Below are 24,723 nucleotides of genomic sequence, written 5' to 3'. Positions count from 1 at the left end.
ACCCTAGATCTAGAAACACACACACACACACAGAGTGCTCCAGGGACACAGCCAGACAAGGGCGATTGTGTAACAAGGATAAGATACTGTGGCAATCAGTTCATTACATAAAAGTAGAAAGGGCCAAATTAATCCCTCGTGTAAGAACGCAGAAGCCAATGGAGTTATATTCAGGTCAAATTTGATTCCAAAAGCTTTTTTTTTTTTTTAATTAGAGCATAACGTTCAATAAAACTTACAGTAACAAACAGTGAGCTATAGGTTCCTACATCTCAAGATTCCTGACCCTCCTGAGCAAGGTTATTTTGAAATGAATGGAAATCGCTATCTAATCCTATTGCACCTCCAAGTACACAAGCTGCCACCCCTAGAGCTAAAAGAGTCTCTCCACCAGCTGTTCACTGGCTAGGTCTATCACACGCAGCTAAGAAGTTTATATTTCCCACTTCTCCGCTTCCAGTGCTAAGCATACAATTCATCACATACTCTTCCTGTGAGAAAAAGCTCATCCTGATGCACACTTAACCACAAAAGATGTTAAACACTACCACAAGCAAACCTTTGTGCCTCTATACTCAGACTTATACTCGGCCACCCTGTTATACTCACTCTGATCTTCAGAGAGAAACTGGGACCAGAACCCAGATACTCTTAATCCAATAACAGATGAGGCATCTGTTCTGCTGAAAAGGTACGTGCCGCAAGAGAATCACCATTATTGTTTAACAGTATGGTGTCTATGACACATAGTTTAATCTAATTTTGCCATGTAGGTAAAGGAGCGCATGCAGATGCTACTCAGCAGTTCATATAATACCAGAAATGTACAGCAGAAAAAAAGCAAAGCCAACGCACTCATCTGATGACTCTAGGCTGTTTCAGTTCATGAATTATCAGGGAGCAGGCTGTGATTTTCTGCAATATGATTATTCTAATTTGATTATTTGATATCGGCAAATGTATTTGCCCTGCATACATATCTACTTAAGCACGCACATAACACCATATATATAAACATGTAATTATGTATGTGTAATACATGTAAAATATATAAAACTGAATTCATCCTCAGTATCTTGTTCATCAGCAGCTTGCTGTGCTGGCTTGAACAGCATTTGCTAGCACTGATTGGAAGCACAGGTCAGAGGGTCAGCTTCCATGCTCTGATTAGATAAGTGCAAGTCCTAGCATGGGATTTCTGAGGACCAAAAAGCCTTCCCTCTGAGAATACTGTGCAATACAGACAAAAGAATAAGCATTCCCTGACGAGTACAGCTATAGAATGGAGTGCAAATAAATGAAGACTTCCTGTGTCATTTTGGGGAGCTCTCCACATCAGTAGCAGCCCTGGAAACAAGGCAGCATTGACAGAGCTTTTCTCCCTGTAGAGGGTGGAGAAGCAACCAACAGGGGCCAGACCTTTCCTTCCCACAGTGGCACTGTGCTGCAGCCAGGCAGAGGCCACGTCCAGGGCACCTGGAGCCAAGGAGAAAGCAAAGGGTGATGCTAAGAATAACTCCGCTTTGCATGGAGCTTCTGGGCCGGGACGACAATGTGCTGCTCTTTGCTCGGGGCTCCAAGTTGAGATTCGGCCCTTCACATCTGCTTTTTCTGTGTCCTAACTTGTGAATAAACTTGTTTGTTATAACAGCTGCAGAAAAACAACTAAAGGGCACCGAACAAGGGACAAATGCAGGTATTTCATTTGAGTAAATACGCACAGACAATACACTGAGATATTCAACCAGCTCTGCATAAAGCTCAAGGGAAATATCCAGAGTAACAACAATGCTTTGCATTTCTATAGCGCTTGCCTTTGGCAGCTCTTTGGGAGCTTGCAAACACTAATGAATTCACAGAGGCAGAGATTCAGAGAGTATAAAGGCCAGAAGGGACTTTAGATCATCCAGTCTGACCTTCTGCGTATCGCACGCTACTTGGAAAGTGTGTGGAAAAGAACCACAAACATTATTTGAGGGTGGCAGAAAATGCCTTGCTGTGAAAGGCTTAAAGAGCTCAATCTGTTTAGCTTATGAAACAAAAAACAGAGAAGTTACCCCATAGAAAATCCAACAGTGCGTGTTTAGATACAGCTAAGTGAATCTTCCAGAAAGGCATTTACCTTTGATTTTAAAAACATCCAAGAGATAAAGCCCCCCTTTTCCATTGGTACCTTACTACAGTAACTATTCATGTTCACTGTTAGCATTCATGCTTAATATCTCATTTGAATCTGTTTGGTTTCCTGTCACAGGTTTTTGTTATGCTTCTCTCCCCTGGATTAAAAATCCAAACATTCAGTAACCGGCATCTCTCCCTGTGAAGGTACTTCATACTCTAATCCATTATCTCTCAGTCTTCTTTTTGCTAAAGTAAGCAGATTGAGTTCATTAAGTCTTTCACCGTAGAGCATTTCCTCACCTCTGGAACAACCTGTAGCCTTTTGTCACACTTTTTCCAATTTTTCCTCCTCCTTTTAGAAGTACACTCCTCATCCATCAAAATCTGTGCTCTGTATCGTCGATACTACCTGACTACTGCCATACAATAGTAAATATCACCCTTCCCTACTCCCCAACAAACAACGTCTCACAGCACATTTGCTAGGGTGTGTGAACATTGTTCCTGCTTTAAAGATGGAGGCATACAGAAATGCCAAGGCAAAACCCTAACAAGTCTTTTCGAGGGAGCCAGATTATGGGAAACTGGTTCTGATATCACTCATAACCACTTTTACAGTAGTATAAAGTCACTGGATTTTTAACAGGAGCGTCCAGATTTATGCAATTCTTGGCAAGAGAAAAATCTAGCCCCTTATTTAAACTGATGGTTCCCTTCTAGCAGTCTCCACTTTCTCATCCACTCATGGTCTCATATGGTTATCTTTCACATCTCTCCCACTGGACATAAATGTCTTTGATTCCCCAGTTATCCTTTCTCTCTCCCCCTTATTTTCATCCTCTTGTGACTGATCATCCCCTTTTCAGCAACTGCCTCTGACCAGCTGCTTTTCAGATTCTCCCTTTTCTGATCTCCTCAGCTGTCACTTCTCAGCTGCCACAAAACACACCAGCCCCCACATCCCCATCTGCTTTTTAAAGGCTTGTTATCATAAGCAGGGGCTTCTCCACTCACTCTGCTTTCCAAAAACCAAATCAATCAAGAGAAACCACCACACTGTCAAAGGCTGAGAGAGGGGTTTAGGTCAGTCCTAACTTCTGGCCTTCCAGGTGCTTTCCTGGGGCTTTCAGCTGCATTAACAAGCGTATTTTGATACAGTCATGATTAAAATCATGGAGTGTGTGAATTACACGGTAAAAAGGCCCAGCCTTGTACCCAAAGGGAGGACTGCGGTGCCCTGAGTGACCGCCCTGCAGCTCACTTTCTTGCTGGTAATTGTACTGTGGCATGGTGAGACAAGGGACTTCAGCAGTTCCCTGGTGACGGAGAAGGGACTGCAGGCTGGCAGTCTCCTCTTTTTCTATTCAAGGCACCACCACCTTCTTACAGACTTCAAGCTCCAGCTTAAACCCATTTGTCTTTTTACCTCAGATTCTGGCTAATGTTGCATTACCCTAATGGCTAGAAACCCTCTTCTAGTTTTCCACTGTAAATATTTTCATGGCCTACCTATACTACACTGTCTTCATACAAGCTGTGTGCTTTAGTGTAAACATTTCCTCCAAGATGCATTTATTATAGCAATCCTATTCGCTTCAGCCTTGGCTGCATGTCGCTAAAGAAGCTGGCTTCTCCCAGGCTCCTCTCACGAAGTCAGGCTTCCCTTTCCTCTCATCATCTTTCTGTCCTGCCTGTACCTGTCTCAGCCTGTATTTGGCCAAAACTGTAGCACAAACTAGAGGACATGTCTCACAGGGCTTTGGGTAAGAGCACCAATGCATCCCCATCCCCACTGGGAACACCCCTACAAGTATGTTCTAGGACAATGTTTGCTTTGTCCACAACACTATCACTTGCCATCATCCTACCATCACCTAATACAGAAGTTCTCATCATTTTTCCCTTGAGCTTTCTCAGGATATGTTTACCACTGAGTCTACCTGTCTGCCTTTCGGCAAGGATCTCAGGACGGAACTTGGCAGAAGACAATGGTTGCCTGAATTTTATATGGGCAACAGGAGGTGATACACCGAGGATCCTCGCTAAGACTCGGCAAAATGGGCCCAACAGTTCCCAGAAGACAAGGGCTGCCTCTAGTCCTGCTTGCTGTGCTCACTGCCAGATCTCACAGAGTTCCCAGCTTACAAAAGGTTTCTAATATTAGTTCTCAAGCATATGACCTTGTCTGTTGTACTACTGAAACTCATTCTGTTTCTGGTACTCCTGCCAAGGTCAAATAAGGCTTTCTCTACAATATCCTGGTCCTTCCCTGTACTAGCAATGCCTTCTAGTGTTGAATCATCAGGACACTTCCTCACTACCTATTGCTATTAAGTCAGGGTCTCAGGTTAATGTTAGCAAAGACTAATCCCATGGCTGAGCATGGGGGAGTGCTGTAAGCAACCTTTTGCTAGACTTTGATAGGTGATCTTGCTGCTACCATCTTTCCAGACTGACTTCTACTTCCCTGCCTCTTACGACTCCTCTGCTTTTCCTGATCTCCTCTGGTTTAACTAACGGGTTTTCATGCGGCACTGCATCAAGTGCTTTACTGAAATACAGAGATGACATGTTTGAAATATCTTTTGCCTTCCAGGAAAACAATCATCTGAAAGAAAGCTATTGGGTTAGTTTGGTATGATCTAGCATTGATAAATTCATATTGCCTGACTCCCTTTTCCTCTAACCACTCGGTAAAAATTATACTTTCCCTTAAGATCTCCCCTAAAGTGCTACAAACATTACAGAGGTCACTCTTACAGGTCTGAGACTGACAAACTTGTTCCTCCCCTGTCCTTAATAGTAACTGTTGAATATTTCACATTTCCAGCCTGCGTGAAGTCACCACTGCAGGTAGAATTGAAAAAAAAATTCCTTGCTATAAGCCTGTGTTTCCATGTGCCAGCTCTCTTGGGGCCAGAAAGCACCCAGGCCCAGCACTGTGAGTGCACTAAGCAGCTTGAGCTGCTTATTCCCAGTAGTCAGCTTGTTTCTTTCCCCAAGGACGATATTGCTGTCCTTATCAATAACTTGAGTGCAGAGCCCTCTTTGGTTTTGGCTCAGACTACAGTCTCCTTGATCTTGACTTCACTCTTACAGCCCAGAAGTGACCTCAGTTATTCTCTTTTTTTCTCAAATAGCTGAAGAATCTTTTGCTGTTTGTTTTAATCTCCTTTGCAAGGTCTAACACAGCTTGATTTGTAAACAATCCTCACTTTATCCCTACATTTCCTGACCTCTAAGACACATCTTCCTTTGCTGTCTGTTCTTTTTCCCTTTTTCCATTCCATGTAGGCTCTCTGCAGAGCCAGCTTAAGGAGCCTAAGCAGTTGTCTGTGGCGGCAGACAGATGGAGGGCAACAGAATCATGCATTGACATTTACTGCCTCCTCCTAGAAATGTGGGCTCCACAGTGCCCCTGAAAGCTGAACTGCTCCCTCCCCACACTCCAGACTTTGCACTGCTGCCTGTGAAAGTGGTGCCAAGCGCCAACAGCAGAGCCCCCCTCCACACACCCTGGCCAAGCAGTGCTGTCCACATCTTGCCTATCTCCTGCATAAACAATATCTCTCCCCTGCCTTCCCACTGCCTTGGGAAAGCCTGGCGCTTCCCAGCACTTCCAGACAAGGGCTCCCAGCCATGCTCTCCTGCAGGCAGAAGCAGAACAGCCACCTTCCAGCTCTCTCTTCCTTTCACACCCTCCGTGCCTCACCACCCAACAATGGGCCCGTACCCACTGTAGACTACCCTGCATCCAGCACCTCCGCATAAAGGTTTGCTGATAGTCCTTGTAGGAAAGGAAAAAGGATAGGAAGAAAAAAGAGAATATTATCCGTACAGCCTCTGCATGCTACAGATGGTGAGAGCACAGCATTAGGGAAGAACAAGGAATATTTCTGGGAATATTATTGCAATAACACTGTAAGCAAACTGGTCTGGTCTCATAGTTGACCCTGCTCTGAGCAGGAGGCTGTCTAGAGACCTCCTGAGGTGCCTTCCAACTAGAACTATCCTGTGGTCGTATGAATGGACTTCTGTATCCCAGTGAGGGAAAGAAGGAGAAGCAAAAGGTCTTATGAGGGGAAAGGGTTGGTAGTAGGAGTTCCATTAACAAATAGCCTTATGATGAGGAGATTTGTGCCTTAAGTGGATAGTTAATGCAGGAGAAGAGGAACTCAGGAAGGAAACATGCTGACTTTGGTGGCAAAAGGAATGTATCTTAGGAGTAGACTGGAGCTGTCCTCAGATCTGCTAAGTTTCTGTGGTTCTCACCCTGCTAAACTTGTCTGCTTCTGTCTTGGCTGCATTTAAGCCAAACCATCTCACAAGACATTTCTTATAAGCTCCTCTGCTGTAATACTTAACCCCTTGACCCCTACATCTACAGACTGCTTCTGTGATCCCTTTCAGTATCTTCTCACATGACTTTGCTCCTCTGCTGAATTATAGGTCCTAACACAGGTCATGACATCAATTATACCTATGCTAAGGTTACAGTCCTTGCATGGACAACACCGCTTTCCTCCATGGACTTTAGATTCATAGAAGTGGACTGTTGGCGGGGGACACACACATGCAAGTGAGGCAATGCACTGGCCTTGAAATCACACAAGATTTAGGTTTTCACCCTACTTGATCAGAGGTGTTACTGTCACTTGCTTGGCAGTCTCTGGATCTTCACATAGCTCCAAATAGAAGGTCCTGGCCCATTCTTGACCCTTGCAATTTGTCAGTCCCCCTGAATACCCGCTGCATATTGTCAGACTCCGTACACTGGCACACTGGGTACACTTCCATGTCCACACAGATTACTCACGTACATAGCTGTGTGCATACATGGAAAACATGTGTGAGGATGTAGCCCCCCCCACCCCCAGCCAGAAATAAGTGCAAATTGCTCTGTGAGTATACGCATCTGTGCACACCCCTAGTTACAGATGCAAACAGGTATCAGCCACACAATGCTCTGCAGAGAAACCGTGCATGCAAATACACACACAGATGCACAAATCCCCTCACACGTTATGCATCTACACATGCTCTACATGCAGTGTGCTTTCACGGGCACACGTGGCCCCGGGCAGAGATAGAGGTCCCAGCTGATGCTGGCTAGGTAGGAGTTAATGCAAGAGAGGCTGGGAAGGAAATTAAAAGCAAAAAAAAAAAAAAGTTGAAAGCCCAGCACATGATTCTTCTCCTATCACATCTGTGAATCCTGGAGCGGGAGAGTAATTGTCTGCAATGAGTCAGACCAAACGGCACAAGGAAATGGTTGCCATGACAACCCGCGCACTGCTCTAATTCGGCTCAGAATTAAAATGATATCAAATAATTTGCAAGCAAAGGGAGCACTGCAAAGGCGCTGGGTGCCAATCTAAAAAATCCAGCTATATGCAAGCCTCTCCTGAGCTAGTGTCAAGGGCTCTTTTCCCTTCAAGCGTGACAACCATGGCAATCAGAGGAGCTATAGAGGCGGCAGTGATGGATAACCTTAGGCTAGACGATTTCTGCTACACACAGGCGAGAACGGGCTCCTGGGCTGGAGCTCCAGCCTGGAGCAGGCTCCAAGACTGGGGATGTCCTGGAGAGATGCCTCCCCAGACCCCACAAGAGAAATTCCATTGCTCACAAGATGTTTCTGTGTGCCATTAAGAAAATTCCCTGAAAGGGCTGCTGAGGGCAGGGTCTGGGCACAGGTGCCCAAGCACAGTGGGGGCCTTTGCTCTGTGCGGGGTGAAATGCTGCCCACATGGGCTGAGGAAAGGAGGGCTGAATGCCTTAAAGTTTTTTTCCCGGTAAGTGGTGCAGTGTGCAAATTCTGTCAGTCAGCTGAGACTACAAGGAAATATTTATTCTTCAGAATTGGCTATTATCTTTGCTTTTCCCCCAGCCAAGGGCTCACCCCAAGGCAACAGGTAATGTCCACACACACAGGGAGGAGACATGATCCTCATGCTGAAGATCTTACAGCCGATGTAGACAGCAGACACACCATGGAAGAAAAGGAAATTGCTGATGTCCAGCCAGGGCATGCAGAATGCTATGGAAGATGTCTCACATACCTATTTTTAGCATTCTTTCTTTGGAGGACAAAATAAATGTATTTGACCCCCTTGCCACCAGTTACTGTCTATGCATGGGGACATCTGTATGGAGATTTGCAGGCAGATGCTTACTCTTTCTGCCTGTTCGCTGACGTGGCTGCAGGATAACCAGCTCTGAACAGGGAACAATGTGGCCCCAGCACTGGCACAAAACCTTGGCAATAAGCACAGTTTGTAAGATCAGAGCCAGCACAAAACAAAGCAACCACCTCACTTTTGTCTGGTTCATAGAACAGCTTGTGTCCACCCCAGAAACACCCCAAAAAGCAGCCTTTTTGCTTACAGGGCTCTCCCCTAATGCTCAGTATGTAAAGTAGAATGGCAATGAATGGCAGGCAGGCAGATGGATGGATAAATCATGAGAGAGACACTGGTTTTGGTGCACCAATGGCACCACGTAATGTTGATACCTTGGCCTGCGGAGTATTGGCTCAACCCTTAGGCCAGCCAAACGTGTACTAACTGATAGCAACATCCAGACAGATGTCCTGAGAAGGGGAGAAGGCTGCTGTTAGTACTAAAATAATCATAATTTCTGCCTTACTGAATGCCCCTAACACTTTCTGTTGCTGAGCTCCAAGGCACAGCCCCTTCAGACGTCTCTCATTTTGTCAGATCAAAGGGATGCCTGAGAAACTGTTTGGGCTTCGGGGATTGCCATGAGGGAATGGCATCAGGCAGAAACCAGACCTAGCAGGTGATGGGCTGAAAATGGGTTGAAGTCTGTCTTCTTTCTACCCATGCTACCACTGGATGCAGGGGAGATTGTCATTTCCATAAAGGTACCCAGGTGATGCCTTGGGAGCTCACAGAAGTCTCTGCACTGGGACAATGTTGGCACAACCTCCAGCATTAAAAGAGGGGCAGCATCCCTTCTGGATAATGCAGCACACATTCAAGAGACCAGCTGCTTTCAGGTTTTGTATTATGCTGGTTTCCAAGCCAGTCTAATGAAATCACTTTAATTCTCCATCTTGAATGCAGTTATTCCCATGTAAAAGGTGCTCATGCAATTGTAGCTTATTTCCATGCATTTTAGCAGCTTCTACAGGTGCAACTGTCACTTTCTAGAGGCAATGCTGAAATGTTTTATCCACCCAAGCAACAAACAAAGCAACAAATTCCTGTAGGAATACAGAATTGTGTGTAGATTAGTTTGAAAAGATGCCACAGCAACAGAACTGCTGAAAAAGCCACCTGCATCTCCCCCCTTTGCTCGCTGGTAACAGACAGCAGGTAGCCAAAATTGGGGACCAAGGAAAAGGATGGAGAGACACCAAGCTAGCCTATAATTGCTTTTCAAATGAAGAGCTACTGTTGGACTGACAGAGGTTGCATTTTAATCAGTAGTATAATGGCAAAATTCTTTCCTATTATCTATTTTTCAGACTTTTCAAATACTTTAAAAAAAAAAATCTAAGCTTTTTTGAAAATCTGCTCCTGCTGTGAATACAGAGCTGTCTTGAAAATACTGACCTTAATAACTCAGTGCCCCAAAACCCTCTCTGTAAAATAGAGACAGTATCTCACCCTTCTTTGAGCTTGCCTGGGACTCTTCCCCAGACACATCTGTATATACTGCTGTCATCAGGGGATAATGATTTCACCCTGGTCCAATCACTGCAGATAAGAACTAACAGTAACTTTGAATGTAAACAGAGGAGAAAGGCATCATATAAAATAAACCTGCATCTCCCAAGTGCCCGTTTGGATTTGTTTTATTGGGCACCACGGAGCCTGTGCATGCCCCATGGCTTGTCGGTACCAGCTGCCTCCCACCCCTGAGACACGACAACCGTGGCAAGGAACCTAATGGGAAGAAAGCCCGACCTGCCCCTGTTGGGACTGGCAGCAGGCTGACAACCACACAACTCGAACAGCAAGAAGGTCAGGCAATGAAAAAGACGTCATACACAGCCCAAAGTGACAGCTAAACTTCTGCACAGATTCCAGCAGTTTCACTGGGGCTTTAAATCACTAAAAGCTTCTGTCAGCGACTACATGTGATTTCTGCTGCGCACCCCCTGAGGACCAAAAAGCCCCAGGCTACTGACTCAGGGAGGGAGCAGATGACAGTGCTATCTGGGGCAGGACTTGGCTTGGGGAGAGTGCCATCACAATTCCTTATTTTTCATTTCCAACAAAGTTAGTGTGCGTGAAAGGTACCGGACTGACATCCCAGGAGAATAGCTGCCGTCTAATTAATTATAATTAATCATCCAGGCATTACTTAATGTTTGCATAGTGCTTTGAAGTGCCAAAGCACAATATAGCAGGTAGATATTATTCATTCAAAGAAACAGGTATAGCCAAGCCAGGGTTAGGTTTGCCTGTGTGGCTTGCCACCAAGGAGACCACACCAACTCAGCTCACACAAGTGGACCCTGCCTTGGCATCACCATGTCCTCTCCTTGAACCCTTGGCGTGTCCCCCCCGTGCCCCAGGTACAGGGGCTTGACCCATGGGGGAAGGAGAGGGACGGGTGAAAAGGGGGCAGGGCAGGGCAGGGCAGAGGACTGTGCTTTTCCCTCTTGGATTTGACCATCTCCTCACCTGTCCTTGTGCGGAGCAGTATCTCTAATGGTGAAAGGAGCATCTCGGGCTCCCCCAAAACCCATTCTGGGATTCCTCACTGAGCTAAGCCAGACCAAAATGAGAGCAAGGAGGCCCTTGTACTCTCCCTCCATCCCTGCCTCTCAGCCCTCCAGCCTGGCTGCTCCCTCACTCCCTGACAGCGTCCAGGCCTGCGTCATCTTCCTGGACAGTTGATTTTACTAGTTTGCCTTTCTCTGCCTTGGCTGGGGACTGCCGTTCAGCTGCCAGAAGAAAAGGGACCCAACGCTCCCTGTCACTGGTGTCCTCCCCATGGGGGCACTGGGGGTGCTCCCTCCCAAACGGGCATGGCTGTAAATCCTAGAGCTTGATTTTTCACTGCATGCATAGCAAACATTTCAGAGCGCTTACAATTCCCCCCCAAGCACTGTCAAGTCAAACAAGTGACAGTAATGATCAGTGGCAGAATGACAGGCCAGTTCATACCACTTGCACTTTTACAGAGGCACTTAAAAAGCCCCAGTTGTTCCCCTTTCATAGAACTTTGACTGTATTTATCCAGAAACTACAAGCCTACCCAGATATTTGGCTTTTGGGGAACCAGTGCTGGGTACCAAACTTCTGGTAGTATCCTAACTCTAAATGAACACAGTATCAATCTACTGAGGGCTGCTGCCATCAGAATAACAATAATAACAGCAACAATCTGCATCCCTTTCTGTTCTAATTGCCTCTTGCTGTGTCTCCACTCGCTCCCCTTCCTTCATTTCTCTCCTATACCCAGGATGGTACTGCAGCACTTCCCAACATCACTGGTGCCGCAGCCTCCGCTGCGGGCTGAAGTCCCCTCGAATCAGGTCCTAGCCACTCAGGGTGATTATATTAGTGAGAGGGGAGAGGAGAGACCTACATTCCTACTCTCAAAGCTGCTATCCTCAAGATCAAATAGTAGTGCAATAGGTACCGCGACCACAATTATTTCCTTTTTTAATTTGTTTTTAATGACTACTGGTATGAAAGATTCAGATGATGAAACTAGTCAGTACTGGAAACAAAGCAAACGGTAATACAGATATAGTACCTTTTTGCTCCCTGAAACACCCAAAACACGGTATAAACTTATGCCCAAGCCAGCAGATGGGACCTCGGCAAACCCTTGCACTCCTGCTGAAGTTAACGGAGGCTACAGCTGAGGCCCTGAAGGACTTTGGACCCTTTGGGATAAATTATTTCCCTCAGTGCTGTCATGCAGCCCATAATTTGGGTGAAACACGAGCAGTTTTCATCAATGCGTAAGAAATGGGGAATGAAGAATACCCAGCTGTATGTACCATGTGTGGAACTAAGCAGAAGATATTTGTGGTTGGGTCACCTAATGTGTGGGCCAGTGACAGGGACCGTGGTACCCTTAAGGGAAAAAAGCAACTGAGAATTCATTTCTGTGTCTCAACTTCTGTGATTACCAGCAAGGAAACTCGTTTTTTTCTGTATAATTTCCACAAATGACAGATTTTTTACCTTATTGTTATTGTTTTAACATTTCTTTCCCTATCCTCTGCTGCTTTCTCTACCCTCCTCTTCCCTCTGCAGACGATCCTGCCCCTTCACAGCGTGTCCACACAGACAGTCGATTCAGCATTCAGCATAACAGAGGGGGTGGAAATCTCCACAGGGGTTGTGAAAAGTGTGGCTGACAGAAGAGAAATGGCTCTGTCAGGGGCAGATCCTCCTGCCACTTGTTCATGCTCCAGCTCTTCCATCCAGATGTTTCTTTCCTTGTATTTATGCTGAGTGCCAGATGAACTGCTTGTGTGCCTCTGCTCTAACTCACAGGTCAGGAAATAGAAGGAAAAGAACCGTGAAAAACAATCTTTTTTTAAAAAAAATGTTTTTTCTCCTCCCAAATTCATGCTTAGAAAAATGCTCCAGTGCTGTACAGAGACCCTCAGTACAGTTTCAATGCTATTTCATTCTGTGCTGGGTATATTCATAACAGTGCCAGCTACTACCAGTTTTAAGAGCAGTTTCTACAACTCAAGCACCTACTTAACATGAGCTTTACTGAAATCACCTTTATTTCACAGGGGTCTCTGGGCAGACTTCATAATAATTTTCTGGCTTTGGGCTTAAAATGCTGGTATATTAGTGAAAAGCTCTATTTCATAACACCCCTCCTTCAGCTTATAAGTACTTTCTCAATGCCCCAGTGATACTTTAAAGAGTAACATTCTCAGCTGGAACTTACTGAAAGCCTGGAAATTAAGGAACGCTTCATCAAATGAAATTAAACTGCCACAGCTTTACTGACTAGTAGTATTGAAGAGCATTCCTTGCATCCTACCCAGCCTGGGCAAAAGCAACGGCTGACTCTCTCATCTGAAGTTATCTGCTATATGGCCTTCTCTCTACTGGATACTCCTATAACAAAGTTGTTGTTTGGTATCTATTCTGCTCAGTCATTCCTTCCACCATACAGGACTCCACTAACACTAACCATTCTTTCACAAGAAGCTTTGCATCTTGGCATGTTTGTGGTGATAGTTACTCCATTACCTCTTCCATTAACCTCTTCCCTTAGTCAATGCTTCCAGGTCAAAAAAAAATTCCACAGAGCTACATCTTCTCTTAGCCCAGTAGTCCTACACAGAGTGTTTAAATTGGATATGATGTCAGCATTATTGATTAATGTTGCTTTGTTTCATTAAATGGCTGGTCTGTTTCACTTCTGAGTTTACTGTACTTTGTAAAGGCTGAAGCAATTGCTACAGAAAATGGTAAAGCTTCAAAAGCTTTGGGGTTCTGTTGGAAATAATGTGCTTTATGAATTTTCCAAAAGGAGACACAGTCTAATGGAGGTCTGCCAAAAGGGGTTTAAAACTCAGATACAAAGATAAGTTTGGCAATCTATATGTCCGAGTTAGAAATCTAGTGACAAGTCCATTCTACCAGCAAGCTATTTTTCAGCTGAGATAATGATGGAGATGCATGAACATTCTGTTCTTCCAAAACCAAAAGTGTCTCCTGCAAACAGTTCAAAACCTGCATGGAATTCTCAACACACTCATGCTCCAGAGAAATTGTCTCAAGCCACAAATTCACCAGCGTTGAAGATGGGAAGCTTCCATTCAAACAGCCAGTTTCCCTTTCAAAGCCTATCAGCCATCCAGTACCTGTTCTAATATTCTCTGTTTAGCCTAGTTTTCAACATCACAAGCTATTGTGGCTCCTGTCATTTCCCTTGAATGACAAGCTAACAGCTCTCACCTCCCACTCTCAACACAAGATGCAACCATTTCATTCAAGATTAATAGCGAAACCAGAATGTCCTACCTGCAGCAATACCCATCTTCCCATCCACAGACACAGCCACAGCCGTGCTCACCGTCACCACTTTCGGTAGGCCGCCTCCCTCTGTCAAGACACAAATACAGCAGGCTTGGTTAGCTTACTACCAGAGAGGAGTAAAACGCACCAGGAGCAGCTTGCTCACACACTTTGACTTCCAGGCCCGTGTGTACATATGTCTCAACCCTGAAACATCCAAGAGTTTGGAGGACTGCAGGACTGCATCTTTCAAAACACATAAGCAACCTAAGTGGCTATGAGTAGATTTTTTTTTCCCCCTCTAGATAATGTCCCATGATAAAAGGAGCATCCTCAGTGTAAAATGTGAGGACTGGCCTCCTCAATTTTGGGCATGTAGAGCTTCTCTTAAATCAGAAAGCTGCTTTTTCATGTCCCAGCTAAACTCCGTAGAGAGAGGAGAAGCAGGACAGGTAATTCTGACACCAATCCTCACACAGCCAAGGCTAGGCTTACACCTAGCTCTGTTACCCAAGCCAGGCCAGCACTATGAACTGGAGAGATAGACACAGCACTTCCAGGTACTTCAGGGTGCACTCCATTTTAGAAACAAAGTCTTCTGGGACCTTGCTGCCTAAACTCCGTTATGCCCCAGGGTCTCCCGATTATGCTTTAGCTGATGCTTTAAGCATCCTGTAGGTCCTGTGTCACATCTGCCAGCCCTGTGCAGATCTCTTAGCTCCCACAGGGCATGTAAAATAGCGTGGCTGGATAGGTTTAAGCAACTGAACCCCACCTCCCCTCTCTTTGTTAGTGCAGTTGTTTCGGTCTGCAATTGTCCATGTGACAGATTCCATTTCTGTATTTTTTAAAGCGATTAGATTAGCTTCAGCTGGGGCACCTCTTTTGGAACTGCCAGGGGACAGTTTGAAGGTCAGCATGATCGATTTAGCCTGCAACTGATTCCCTCCTCACATGCTGCACAGAAATCTCTTGTTCAGATAGATGGGTCAGGGATTCTTTCCTTCCCAAGAGCTCCAGCCTTTGTAACTGCTTTCCTTTCCTGCCTTCATTGCTCTTGTCGGTACCCAGTGTCCTGAGCATGATTCTGTGTCTACCACAGTTTAGCCTGGAGTCTCTCACTCAGTTTTCTTGGACTGAAGCCAGATCAACTTGCTCAAGGATGTCAGAAACAGTAGAGCCCTTGTGAAACAAATACCCAGCCAACTTCTGCTCACATGCCTTGAGCCTAATCTTGCCTTTATGATGAGCCCCAAATTTCTTGTTCTCCCTAGGATGGGACAAATAAGCAAAATAGACTTAGCAACCCTAGAAAGAAAAGACAAACCAAAACCCCCCTAAATACTCTACACATGAGAGATCTGGGCTGCAAGAACAGTTCTACTTGACTTGTAGAGCTTTCCCTGCTTTCTTATCTCTCTGGGACTTTCGGACACTGGAAGGCAGAGCCCTGGGTAAATTATTCTGATGACCTGCAGCCATTCCCTGCTGGTTTCCTCCCCAACAAGGGGGTCTCCAGGCTCTTCTCTCTTATGTGATGAGAACTACATCTGCCAAGAAAAGCCCTTGTCACAAGGTGGGCATGTACTGAGTCATGTGGAAAGCATCAAGGGGGGACTTCAGCATCTAATCATCGAGAATTAGTGAGAAATGGGGTGCTCTGTTCTGGCCAAAAGGTGGGGCACCGCTGCTTTCATCGGCTGTCAAGGAAGGGCCTGGACTCTGCTCTGGGTCAGAAGCACCAAGTACTATTTCCTGGCTCTTCACAGGCATATTGTGTGATCTCACGGATCACAGTCTCTCTAAGCCCAGCTGCTCATCTCTAAAGAGACGAATAATCTCCCTTACAATTTAGAGCATAAAGTCTTCAGGGCCAGGTACTACTTCTTACAACACGTCTGTAGGGTTTCCAGGTGAATGGGGTCCTGGACTTGATTGACGCTTCTGACCAATAGCCATATAAACAAAAAAAACTGGCAGCTGCTGTCTTTATCTATGAAAGAATATCTGTGACTTCGAAGAAAGCCACATCAACCCACAACCCTAATGTCTAGCCAGCAGTGACTACTGTGGCCTGCGTAATGATTGTCCTAGGAAGCCCCACAGAGTGTCACTGCCTGGTTTTCTAATCCATGTTCTATTCCAAAGAGCAACTGCCATGGTATGCAGGGGAGTAAAAGGTCCCTCCTGCCATGTCCCCCCCACCTCGCGTTTTAAGTGAGATGTAAGGGTGCCAGGCAGAGAGAGGCTTTTGTGGAAGGTTTCAAGTATTTTCTCTTTCCATCCTTTTCCCTTTACATCCTGGTTCATCTCTTACCTCCCAGTCTGGTTTTCTCCTCTTTGCTACTTGCTTTCCCACCCACCAGCCTCCTACCACTGTGCCACAAAAAGCTTTAGCAGCTAAAGCGCTGAGCTCCATGACAGAGATGGAGTGCTAGGGGCCAGGGAGGAGTGCAGAGGGGATTTCTGCCTTCTGTGTAGGAGTCTCACATGGGTATTTTGTTTTGATTGTTTCTTTCTAGGCTCTTCTGCTCTCTTTCAGCCTTTGAGGAGGTCCTGGCTGGCCCTGCAATCTCACATGAACCAACACCCTAAGCAAGAGACACTGAATAGCCACTCCTTGCTTACCTCTTGTGTTTGAGCTCCTTAGCTGGGCAAGAGGTGCCATAGTCAAGTAGTATGGTGGAACAATGAGACACCCTCACCAAAAGGAAGCTGTAGAAAAGCCCTTCCTTTTCCTCTACCACTGCCATTACCAATCCCATCCTTTCTTATCGCGGGAAGTGGCAATGGAAACAAATAATGCCCTCTAAATTTAAGACTTCCTGACTCATTGCTTGCTGATCCCTCATCAGTCCTAGCAGTTACTTTCATACAGTTCTCCTCCTGATGCTCCCTCCCAGACGGTCACATCTATGTGTCTTAATTCCTTCGGTGATACCTTTCCCTTCTCCTTCTCATGGTTCATGTGTTCTCCAGCCCCACAAGTACCTTATGATCCCCTACCTCCTGCCTCACTAAATCCTTCGGTCTACCCAGGCCCCATGTTTCCGTGAGTCTGTCACCTCCTCTGCACCCTCACGTTGCGCAGCCCTGACTGCCTTCCCCACAGCTTGTAGCTTTGTCTTTCTGCTGCATCCATGTTGGCCATGGCCCCTCTGCCTCTGCGCTGGTGCGAAGATAACGCCACGAGGTCAAGTCTCAGCACTTCCCACTAGGCAGGAGGCGGTGATAAAGGGATCGGGATGAGCGTGGTACGGGACGCAAGGTGTGAAAAGCTTTCTCTTCCCCTCTCCTCTGCTCTGGTGTTCAGGCTGGGGTTACCTGAATCGTCGTCTGAGACAATGCTGTAGATGAAGCTCCCGGGAGGATGCTCGGCCGCCCGGCGGTACCACAGAGGGAAGTGGTCCATGGTGAAAATACTTTCCTTGTCCTTCTGCGTCAAGAATTTCCTGCCGGGAGAAAACCCAGGGCAGCCTTTGCACACGGTGTGGAGGATGCGCAGCCCTCCCCGGGGCAATGCAGTCGGACCCCTGGGGCTGGGCACATCTCATCACCGGGGGCTTCCTCTGCAGCGGAGGGAGCCCGGGGACCCCCGGGGGACCAAAACATGCCAGCGCTAGGGCCCTCGTGGAGCACCCCTCGCCCCGGGGACTCTGGGGCAGCTTGCGAGGACTCCCTCGCTACCAAAACCACGGACGCGCTGCCCCGCTCCCCGCACCCCGCGGCAGGCGCAGGTCAGCGACCGACCCCCGGGACGGGCTCAGCGCTCCCACCGGCAGCCGGGCCGCTCACGGCCAGAACGCACCCGCTGGCCCGCGGCATCACTGCCGCCATTTTCAGCACCCGGGGGCCCGGCGGCGACGCCCCCGGCCCCGCTCCCCGCCGCACCGAGGCCGGCGCCTCCGCCGCGCCTCTGACAGCCGCCCGCCAGGTGCCGCTGTTGTCCCGGCCGAGGCCCTCGGCGCCGCCGCCGGCGGCCCCGAGGGCGGGCGAGGGGAGGCCGGGGGCCGGTAGCGTCCCGCCGGCGGCAGGGCGGCGGCCGCCGCGGCTTCCCGCGGCCTCTGGGGCTTGGTGGTGCCTGGGGAGGGCGGGAGGGAAGCCGTCCCGCTCCCCGCCTGCCCCGCGGGAGGCCCGGCAGGTTACGCCGTGAGGAGCAAGGGGGTGAGCAGTGAGGCACGGCGGGCGTGAGCGGGGGGGGGGGGGCGAGGGTGTGTGGCCAGTTGAAGGCCTTTAATTACTGCAGGAGAGCGGGGAGCAGGTGACAAAAGGGAATTAGGCAGTCTCCTACAAAAAAACCCACCCAACCAACCCACAAAACAACCCAAGCGAGGAAAAAACCCGAAGGTCATGCTGCTGTGGCTCAATACTGAGCTCCTAGAGATGCGCGGGGTGAAGTGCTTGAGGAAAAGGGTGCTCCTGAAGGTGAGAGGGTGGGTCCCGAGGGCACGGCAGGACAGGCAGTGGGTGCTCAGGAGAGACCTCGTGAAAATCAAGTCATTGGCTTCCCTGGAGGTCCCTACATCTTGCCTGACTAATCCCCTTTGTTTTCAGGCTCTTGTTTTGCTCTGTATTTTGACGTAATGATAATTACTCATTTATATAGTTCCTTCCTTTCAGGGGCTTCCAGAAGCGTCTCTTGTGTGGTGTGCGGGGGTCTGTCACTGCAGTGGGGTGACTGTGACTGTTTAAAAGCATGGAATTATGCTCCTGATGAGCAGTGTGGGATAGGGAATCATCCTATCAGCCTCCTATAGTACATGCTGTTTTCTCCCTTGTCACCAGAGCCTGACTACTCTGGCTTATCCAGACTGCCTCAAAAACATGAAGAGTGTGGCTGACAGAGTGTCACCTTTCAGGCACAGCCAAGCTCTCTGCCTTGAACGTACGACTTGTGTTTGGGGAACTCGGAGACAGAGAAACAGCTTCCAAGAAGCTAAGGACCACCACCAACACTGTCCCCTTCGGTTTCATCGGCTGGTATGCCTGTGTGACCTGTCCTTTCTTAGAGCAGCATGCACTAGCCTGCATATTCAAAACACAACAAAAATGCAAATTATATACACTTTTCATGTCAAAACCCTCCACTGAACACACATTTTTGCCTCGAGGGAGAGGACAAGAGAATGAATCATATATGACAGATGTCAGTCACATCACTTAATGCCTCACTGGAAGGCACTGGGATACTACTGCGATGTGGACAGTGTAAAAGGCAGAACAGAATAAACCTGGGAGAGGAATTGAGACAGAAAGATCAAACCTAACCAAGCTGGAATGTCGCCAGGGCATTGGAGTGCAGAGCCTCTGCACTGCAAAATGGTCCTGGGGATATATAGTAACTGGGGACATTTTCTCTGTGAGCTGACTGAAGTCAGTGAATGACTGAAGGTTTTCATTGAAATGAATGCACTTTGGGGCAATATTTTAAGTGAAACTCAAAAGGCCCAGAAGAAGACAAAGGACACCTACTACTCTGTAAATCAGCACCCATGCCACCAAGGTGTTGCTTCTTTCCTTTCCGTTTCTGTCTCCCTAAATACATTTCTAAGGCTGGTGGTGATTTCATGTTGCCCCTTCAGAGTCCCTGAGAGAAACCCCTTAGTGCAGTTTAGGGACTTACCTGTCGGAAATTTTCTCAGAGCCCACGTAGAGGGCATTCCTCATGAGTCCAGCCCGAGTGCCCAGAAATGCCATCTCAATACCTGCCTCAGTCTCCCTGTGGAGCAGAAACGCACAAGCAGAAGCAAACAGTTCTGAAGTTTGCTCATTTGGTTCTCTTGTAAGTAGACCCTAAGCTCCTCTCCTCCTGCTAGCCCTGCTCCAGGCTGCCTGCGTGAGGTGGAAGTGAGGGAAAGGGACTGCAGAGACCGAATGGCTGTCTCAGGCATGCACAGGATGGGCAGGGCAGCAGACTGAATCTGAAGATGTAGATTGATTTGGACTCGTCTTTCTGGAGGTATCAAGGGCACAGATGGGACAGCTACATGGTGGAGAGCCGGCTGCAGTGCAGTGGCCTTAAAGTGAGGGGGGTGTGTTGGTGTAGCTGTTTGAAGATACGCTGATAATTGGGTGTCCTAGCGTGATTGCCGCTGGTTTAAGCTCTGTTAGCGGTAGGGGTACTGGTAACCAAAACAGGGACAGGAGTCCTGTGGGCACACATGTAAGTAGCGTGTTGTCTGCTGAAAGTAGACCTGTGTGATGTGATACTAGATATTACAAGCAAAAGGTGCCTCTCTGGAAATAATAATGTAGAAAGTTGTTTACTGAAGCCAGCCTGTCCACTGCTTTTCTGAGGCTTCATCTGAAGGCATCACCAACAGAGACAAGATCAGGCTACCTTTGCTGCTGGTAAGGGAGCATTTCTTGCCACCTGGGATGGAACTTCTGCTACAGTCATATGGGAAGTCAAGCCAAAACACACTGCTGCCATTCAAAGGGATAACTGGTGCATGCGGAAATAACTCATAATAACTCTAAACTGGAATGGTCTCAGGTGCCCTGAGATACCAAATCTTATCAACTACAGAGGCAAATGCAGTGCATCTGAGTTAGATGCTGCAAAGAACTGGTGCTGAACAACCCTTGCAATAGTGGCACATCTGGATCACTGCTGTCCTCCAGTGATATTCAGACAAACTCACCAAACTAAAGGCTCTCCTGAGAAGGCCCAACCTCCTGGAGTCCACTCCCGAGAGACACTTTTTGAGTTGTTTCTAAAGCTATTGAGCTATTTCCACCAGCTTTTTGAGCTGTTTCTAAAGTTTCTTACATGCTATGCAAGGATCTGTGACTTATGGAGCCCATAGCCTCTGGAGATGCATCTTCAGTGGTGTTTTACTCGTATTTCTTTCTCATGGACTTACGTGGACATATTGAGGGCTAGTGTTGTCCAGTAGGCCTCCATGGGTGCAGTGACCACTGCATCAAACAGGACTTCCTGGACCAGCTCCTCATCACCTGAGAAGAAGAGAGAGCAAGAATCAGGAGAGAAGGATGTGTCCCTCCCTAGATGTCTTAGAGAGTTCCTTATCCTAATAAGCATCTGCCTGGCCCAGAGCAGTGAAGCAACATGTCACAAAAAGTGGCCTCCCTTCGCAGGGCTGAGAACAGGACCTACCACCCTGGATGACGGAGAGCACAAGAACAGATGTGACATCTAAGATTGTCAGTCTGGTTCCCCTGCAAACTCAGTGAAAGGATTTGGGTTTGAAATTGTGGGCAAGCGAGAGGCTAATGAAGCTGGGCCTCAGGCCTTCTCTCTGACCTTCTCCGTGGTTGGATAGGCTTTGCTTCAAATCTCTGCTTTGACCTCTCTTCTAGGTGCCCTGTAGAAGGACACGACACCCCATTCCTCTCAAGAAGCTTCTTCAAAGCCCCTAGTGACTTCTTCATGGCTCCTACTCTGTCTTTGTGTTCACTGGCTTCTCTGTTACCTCTCTGTCCTTCCTGTGAATCTCACAAAATGCTGTTCTGTCCTGATTCCCCCCAGATGCTCAAGCCAGCCTAGGCTACCAGTCTAGTCCAGCCTGGGTTGGGACTGAGAGGTGTTTAGGAAGGTTCAAATATGCCATGTGCTAAATGACATACTCTAAGATCCCATTTATTTGATCTGCTCCATTTCTGTATTGCCCTGCCTGCATTCATTTCATGCCATGAGAATGTGATGGCTGTCATGTTGCAGATATGCCCCTTTTGGTGCTGTTCTAGATGGAGCCACGGCCCCCCTCTTCCTGTTTTAGTGTTTCTGCCTCCACTTACTGGGTTGAGGTCCCAGATCTCCCTTAATATTTTCTCCCAATCTCTCCTAACTTTCATTTTCCCAAGTTGTCAGAATCCATTTCTCCATCCTTCCTGTCATTCAGACCTCAAAACCAGAGCTTACCAGCAGATCATTTCCTCCCCAGGCCCCACATGTCTAGGACGTATCCAAATGCTATTTCTTTTTTCCTCCACAGCACTTCCAAACCTGCATGTTTCTCACAGTCAGCTCTCCTAAAATTTTCCCCCCTCCTCCCTGGCCTCTTCAACTCATACATCTCCTCTTTTCAGCCTCCTCCAAAGACAGGCAGGAGGGGTCTGATCACACTGTGCAAGAGAGGGAACAATTATTAGATTACATTTGGTTTCATGTTTTAGAGATTCCCATCCTCGTGACAAAGGTTTGTGCCTCTCAGGTGAAGCATTACATGCAAAAGCTTGTTCTTGGCACGACTAAGGGACTGAAGCCGTGGAGAGTGAGGTGGGCTGAAGGACATCCTAAAGCTAAATTACTGTAGGGAGTTCCCATGCACAGCTGCCCACCTCTGCCCCCCAGTAGAGATCCCACTCTGTAGTGGTGCTGTGTCAGCTGCTTGTGTGGCTACATGTTGTCTGGAGAATGGGACCTGGTGCAAGGGAGGAGCAGCAGAGGGAGAAGGAAAGATAATAATTTTGTAACATTTTTTCCCCCAAATTAGTTGCCAATTGTTTTTGGAAAACAAAATTAATAATCTTTGTACTGAAAGAACCCATTGGTCTAGATGGCACCATGCAGCCCTCAGAGGATGCTGGCTGGGGCCCTGGGCAGCAGAGTAGTCACAGCAGCTTTCCTGGCTTCTCTTGCCATCACCCCCTCTCGCCCAGCTGGTCAATCTGTCTTAAACATGGTGTACAGCCCCCCCGCCAACTCCATTCAAGCCTTTCACTTTTCAGTATTTCCTATGCTGAGAACTTCAACGAGGCCATGTGACAGCTTTGAAGTGGAAAAAAAAATCCTCTGACAGAAGCAAGGAAGTGGATCCTCAACTCATTTCAACATGTGAATTAAGCTGGGCTTGAGTTCAGGTGCCACAGGAGCTCAGTCTGATACCAATCATTTTGTCACAGTCCCCTCTCCTCGGTGATGGGTACAGGAAAACCCCAGCAGGCTCCTTTTGGTGCTTGATACTCACATTCCAGGTCAGCTTCCTCTCCGGTGAGGAAACGGATCACAGCCTCCAGCTGGCTGAGCTTCCGGTGGTCTGGATCAATGTCAGTGATGCAGTAAATCCTGGCGGAGAGGGGAGAAGAAGCCCACAAGGGCAAAGAGAAACCACAATCAAGCAAATGCTCCTGGAAAATCATAACTGCAAACAAAAATTCAGTGGGAAAGCTTGGGTTGCAAAGGTTTTGCTGCTGCTGCATGCCGTGCCCACTCAAAATCTAACAATGTGGTTGTAAGTCAAGCCCTGCCAATAGACCAAACACCAATTAATCTGACTGCTGCGCTTAGCAGGGCTGCTGTTATGTTCTCCAGCATAAGCTTGCCGTGCAATGTAGCAGTCCCAAGTCCTTCCAGCGGTTATTGGTATTATATGTTGTTTAAGATGTGTACCTGTACCTATATAAAGAATAACAATGTGATGGAGAGACCTGAAAAGCAGGGGTCACATGCAATGTGAGTGAAACTGGATTGGGAGCAGATAGACAAAGAGACAGAGGGAAAAAAAAAAAAAACGAAACAAGGAATGAGCTTGCAGTATGATATGGTGGCAACAAAAGCTGTCCCAAAGGGAGACAGCTGTAGGAGCCTCAGGACACAATTTGGGGAGAAGCAGGAGAACATATCACAAATGTATTATAAAAGAAACCAGTCTTCTAATCCTGCTTCCAATTTTGACTGCTTCATTGCCAGGACAACGGAGAGGAAGGGGTTATAAAAGAGAATTACAACTCATAAAGGGGCTGAAAGGAGTGATTTATGAGAGAAGTCTGAGAGAAATGAATATGTAAAGTGTGGTAAGCTGACACCCCAAGTTAGGAGTAGAAGAAGGAGAAGTCATTGCTTGTGTCTCAAATGCGCTGCCTGTGAAACTTGACAGTGTAATGAGAGGTGTGAAGGGCTGCAGGGCTTCTTGAATATAGTTATTTTGGCTGTGATACAGGCTGGGTTCATGTGCCTGAGTGTAACTGAATGTTGGGTTCATGAAAATCCCAAACCTCACAGCAATAAATGGAAAGTGCCATGCTTCACCCTGTTTCATATCCAAACAAAGCAAAACCATAAATTATGCTTGCTATTGAAACAGGGATCATAAATCACCTCCATGTTCACCAGAAATTAGGTCTAGGCTCAGTTCAGAAGAATGCCAACCAAAAATAAGCTGAGATTTAAAAAAGCATTTCAATCTCTTGCTAAGCTTGCAACAAAATTTCCTGACAGGTCTGATATACTGTAGATTTCGTAGCACAATTCTGAGCAACACGAGGAGGAACAAAGTAAGTCTGAGCACAGAAGACTTGAGGATAAATTTCAGGAGATGTTTCTTAGCAGAGGGGTGTGCCAGTCCCTGGTGGGATCTGCCAAAGGAAGAGGTGGAACTGAATTGCCTGGAGGTCTTTGCAGGTAGACCTCTGAACAACACTGCTTTTTTCTAGGCCACAGATGGCGGTGAACTCAAGCCAAATTTCTGGGAACTTTGCCAAAATCTCATGACAAAGTCCTGTGTCGTTGACAGGATTTCCTCCACTTACCATTCATTCGCTAAAGACAAGTCTGGCTGGAGCAGGTCATGCAAACCTGAAATCAGATAATACATAGAGTATTCAGTTAGGTAGGAGACAAGCAGGTAACAGTCTGTGAGGGAAAAATGAAGCAGTG

At 47.2% G+C, this 24,723-nt stretch overlaps 1 protein-coding gene across 1 annotated transcript in view; it reads right to left on the bottom strand.

Annotated features, from left to right (window-relative positions):
• Window positions 1-24,723, bottom strand: part of CACNA2D4 (calcium voltage-gated channel auxiliary subunit alpha2delta 4) — a 130,646-nt gene that overhangs the window by 53,438 nt on the left and 52,485 nt on the right. The window contains exons 21-26 of the mRNA XM_086461267.1: window positions 24,597-24,642; window positions 23,036-23,133; window positions 20,969-21,062; window positions 19,726-19,821; window positions 17,427-17,554; window positions 14,109-14,189 (exon numbers count right to left, since the gene is read on the bottom strand). Coding sequence (XP_086317393.1) covers window positions 14,109-14,189; window positions 17,427-17,554; window positions 19,726-19,821; window positions 20,969-21,062; window positions 23,036-23,133; window positions 24,597-24,642 — 543 coding nt within the window. The remainder of the gene's footprint in view (window positions 1-14,108; window positions 14,190-17,426; window positions 17,555-19,725; window positions 19,822-20,968; window positions 21,063-23,035; window positions 23,134-24,596; window positions 24,643-24,723) is intronic.

Source organism: Leptosomus discolor, chromosome 1, assembly GCF_034619465.1.
Source record: "Leptosomus discolor isolate bLepDis1 chromosome 1, bLepDis1.hap2, whole genome shotgun sequence".
Lineage (NCBI taxonomy): Eukaryota > Metazoa > Chordata > Aves > Leptosomiformes > Leptosomidae > Leptosomus > Leptosomus discolor.
Note: the sequence above shows the minus strand (reverse complement) of the source record. Positions and strands in the feature narration are given on the sequence as shown.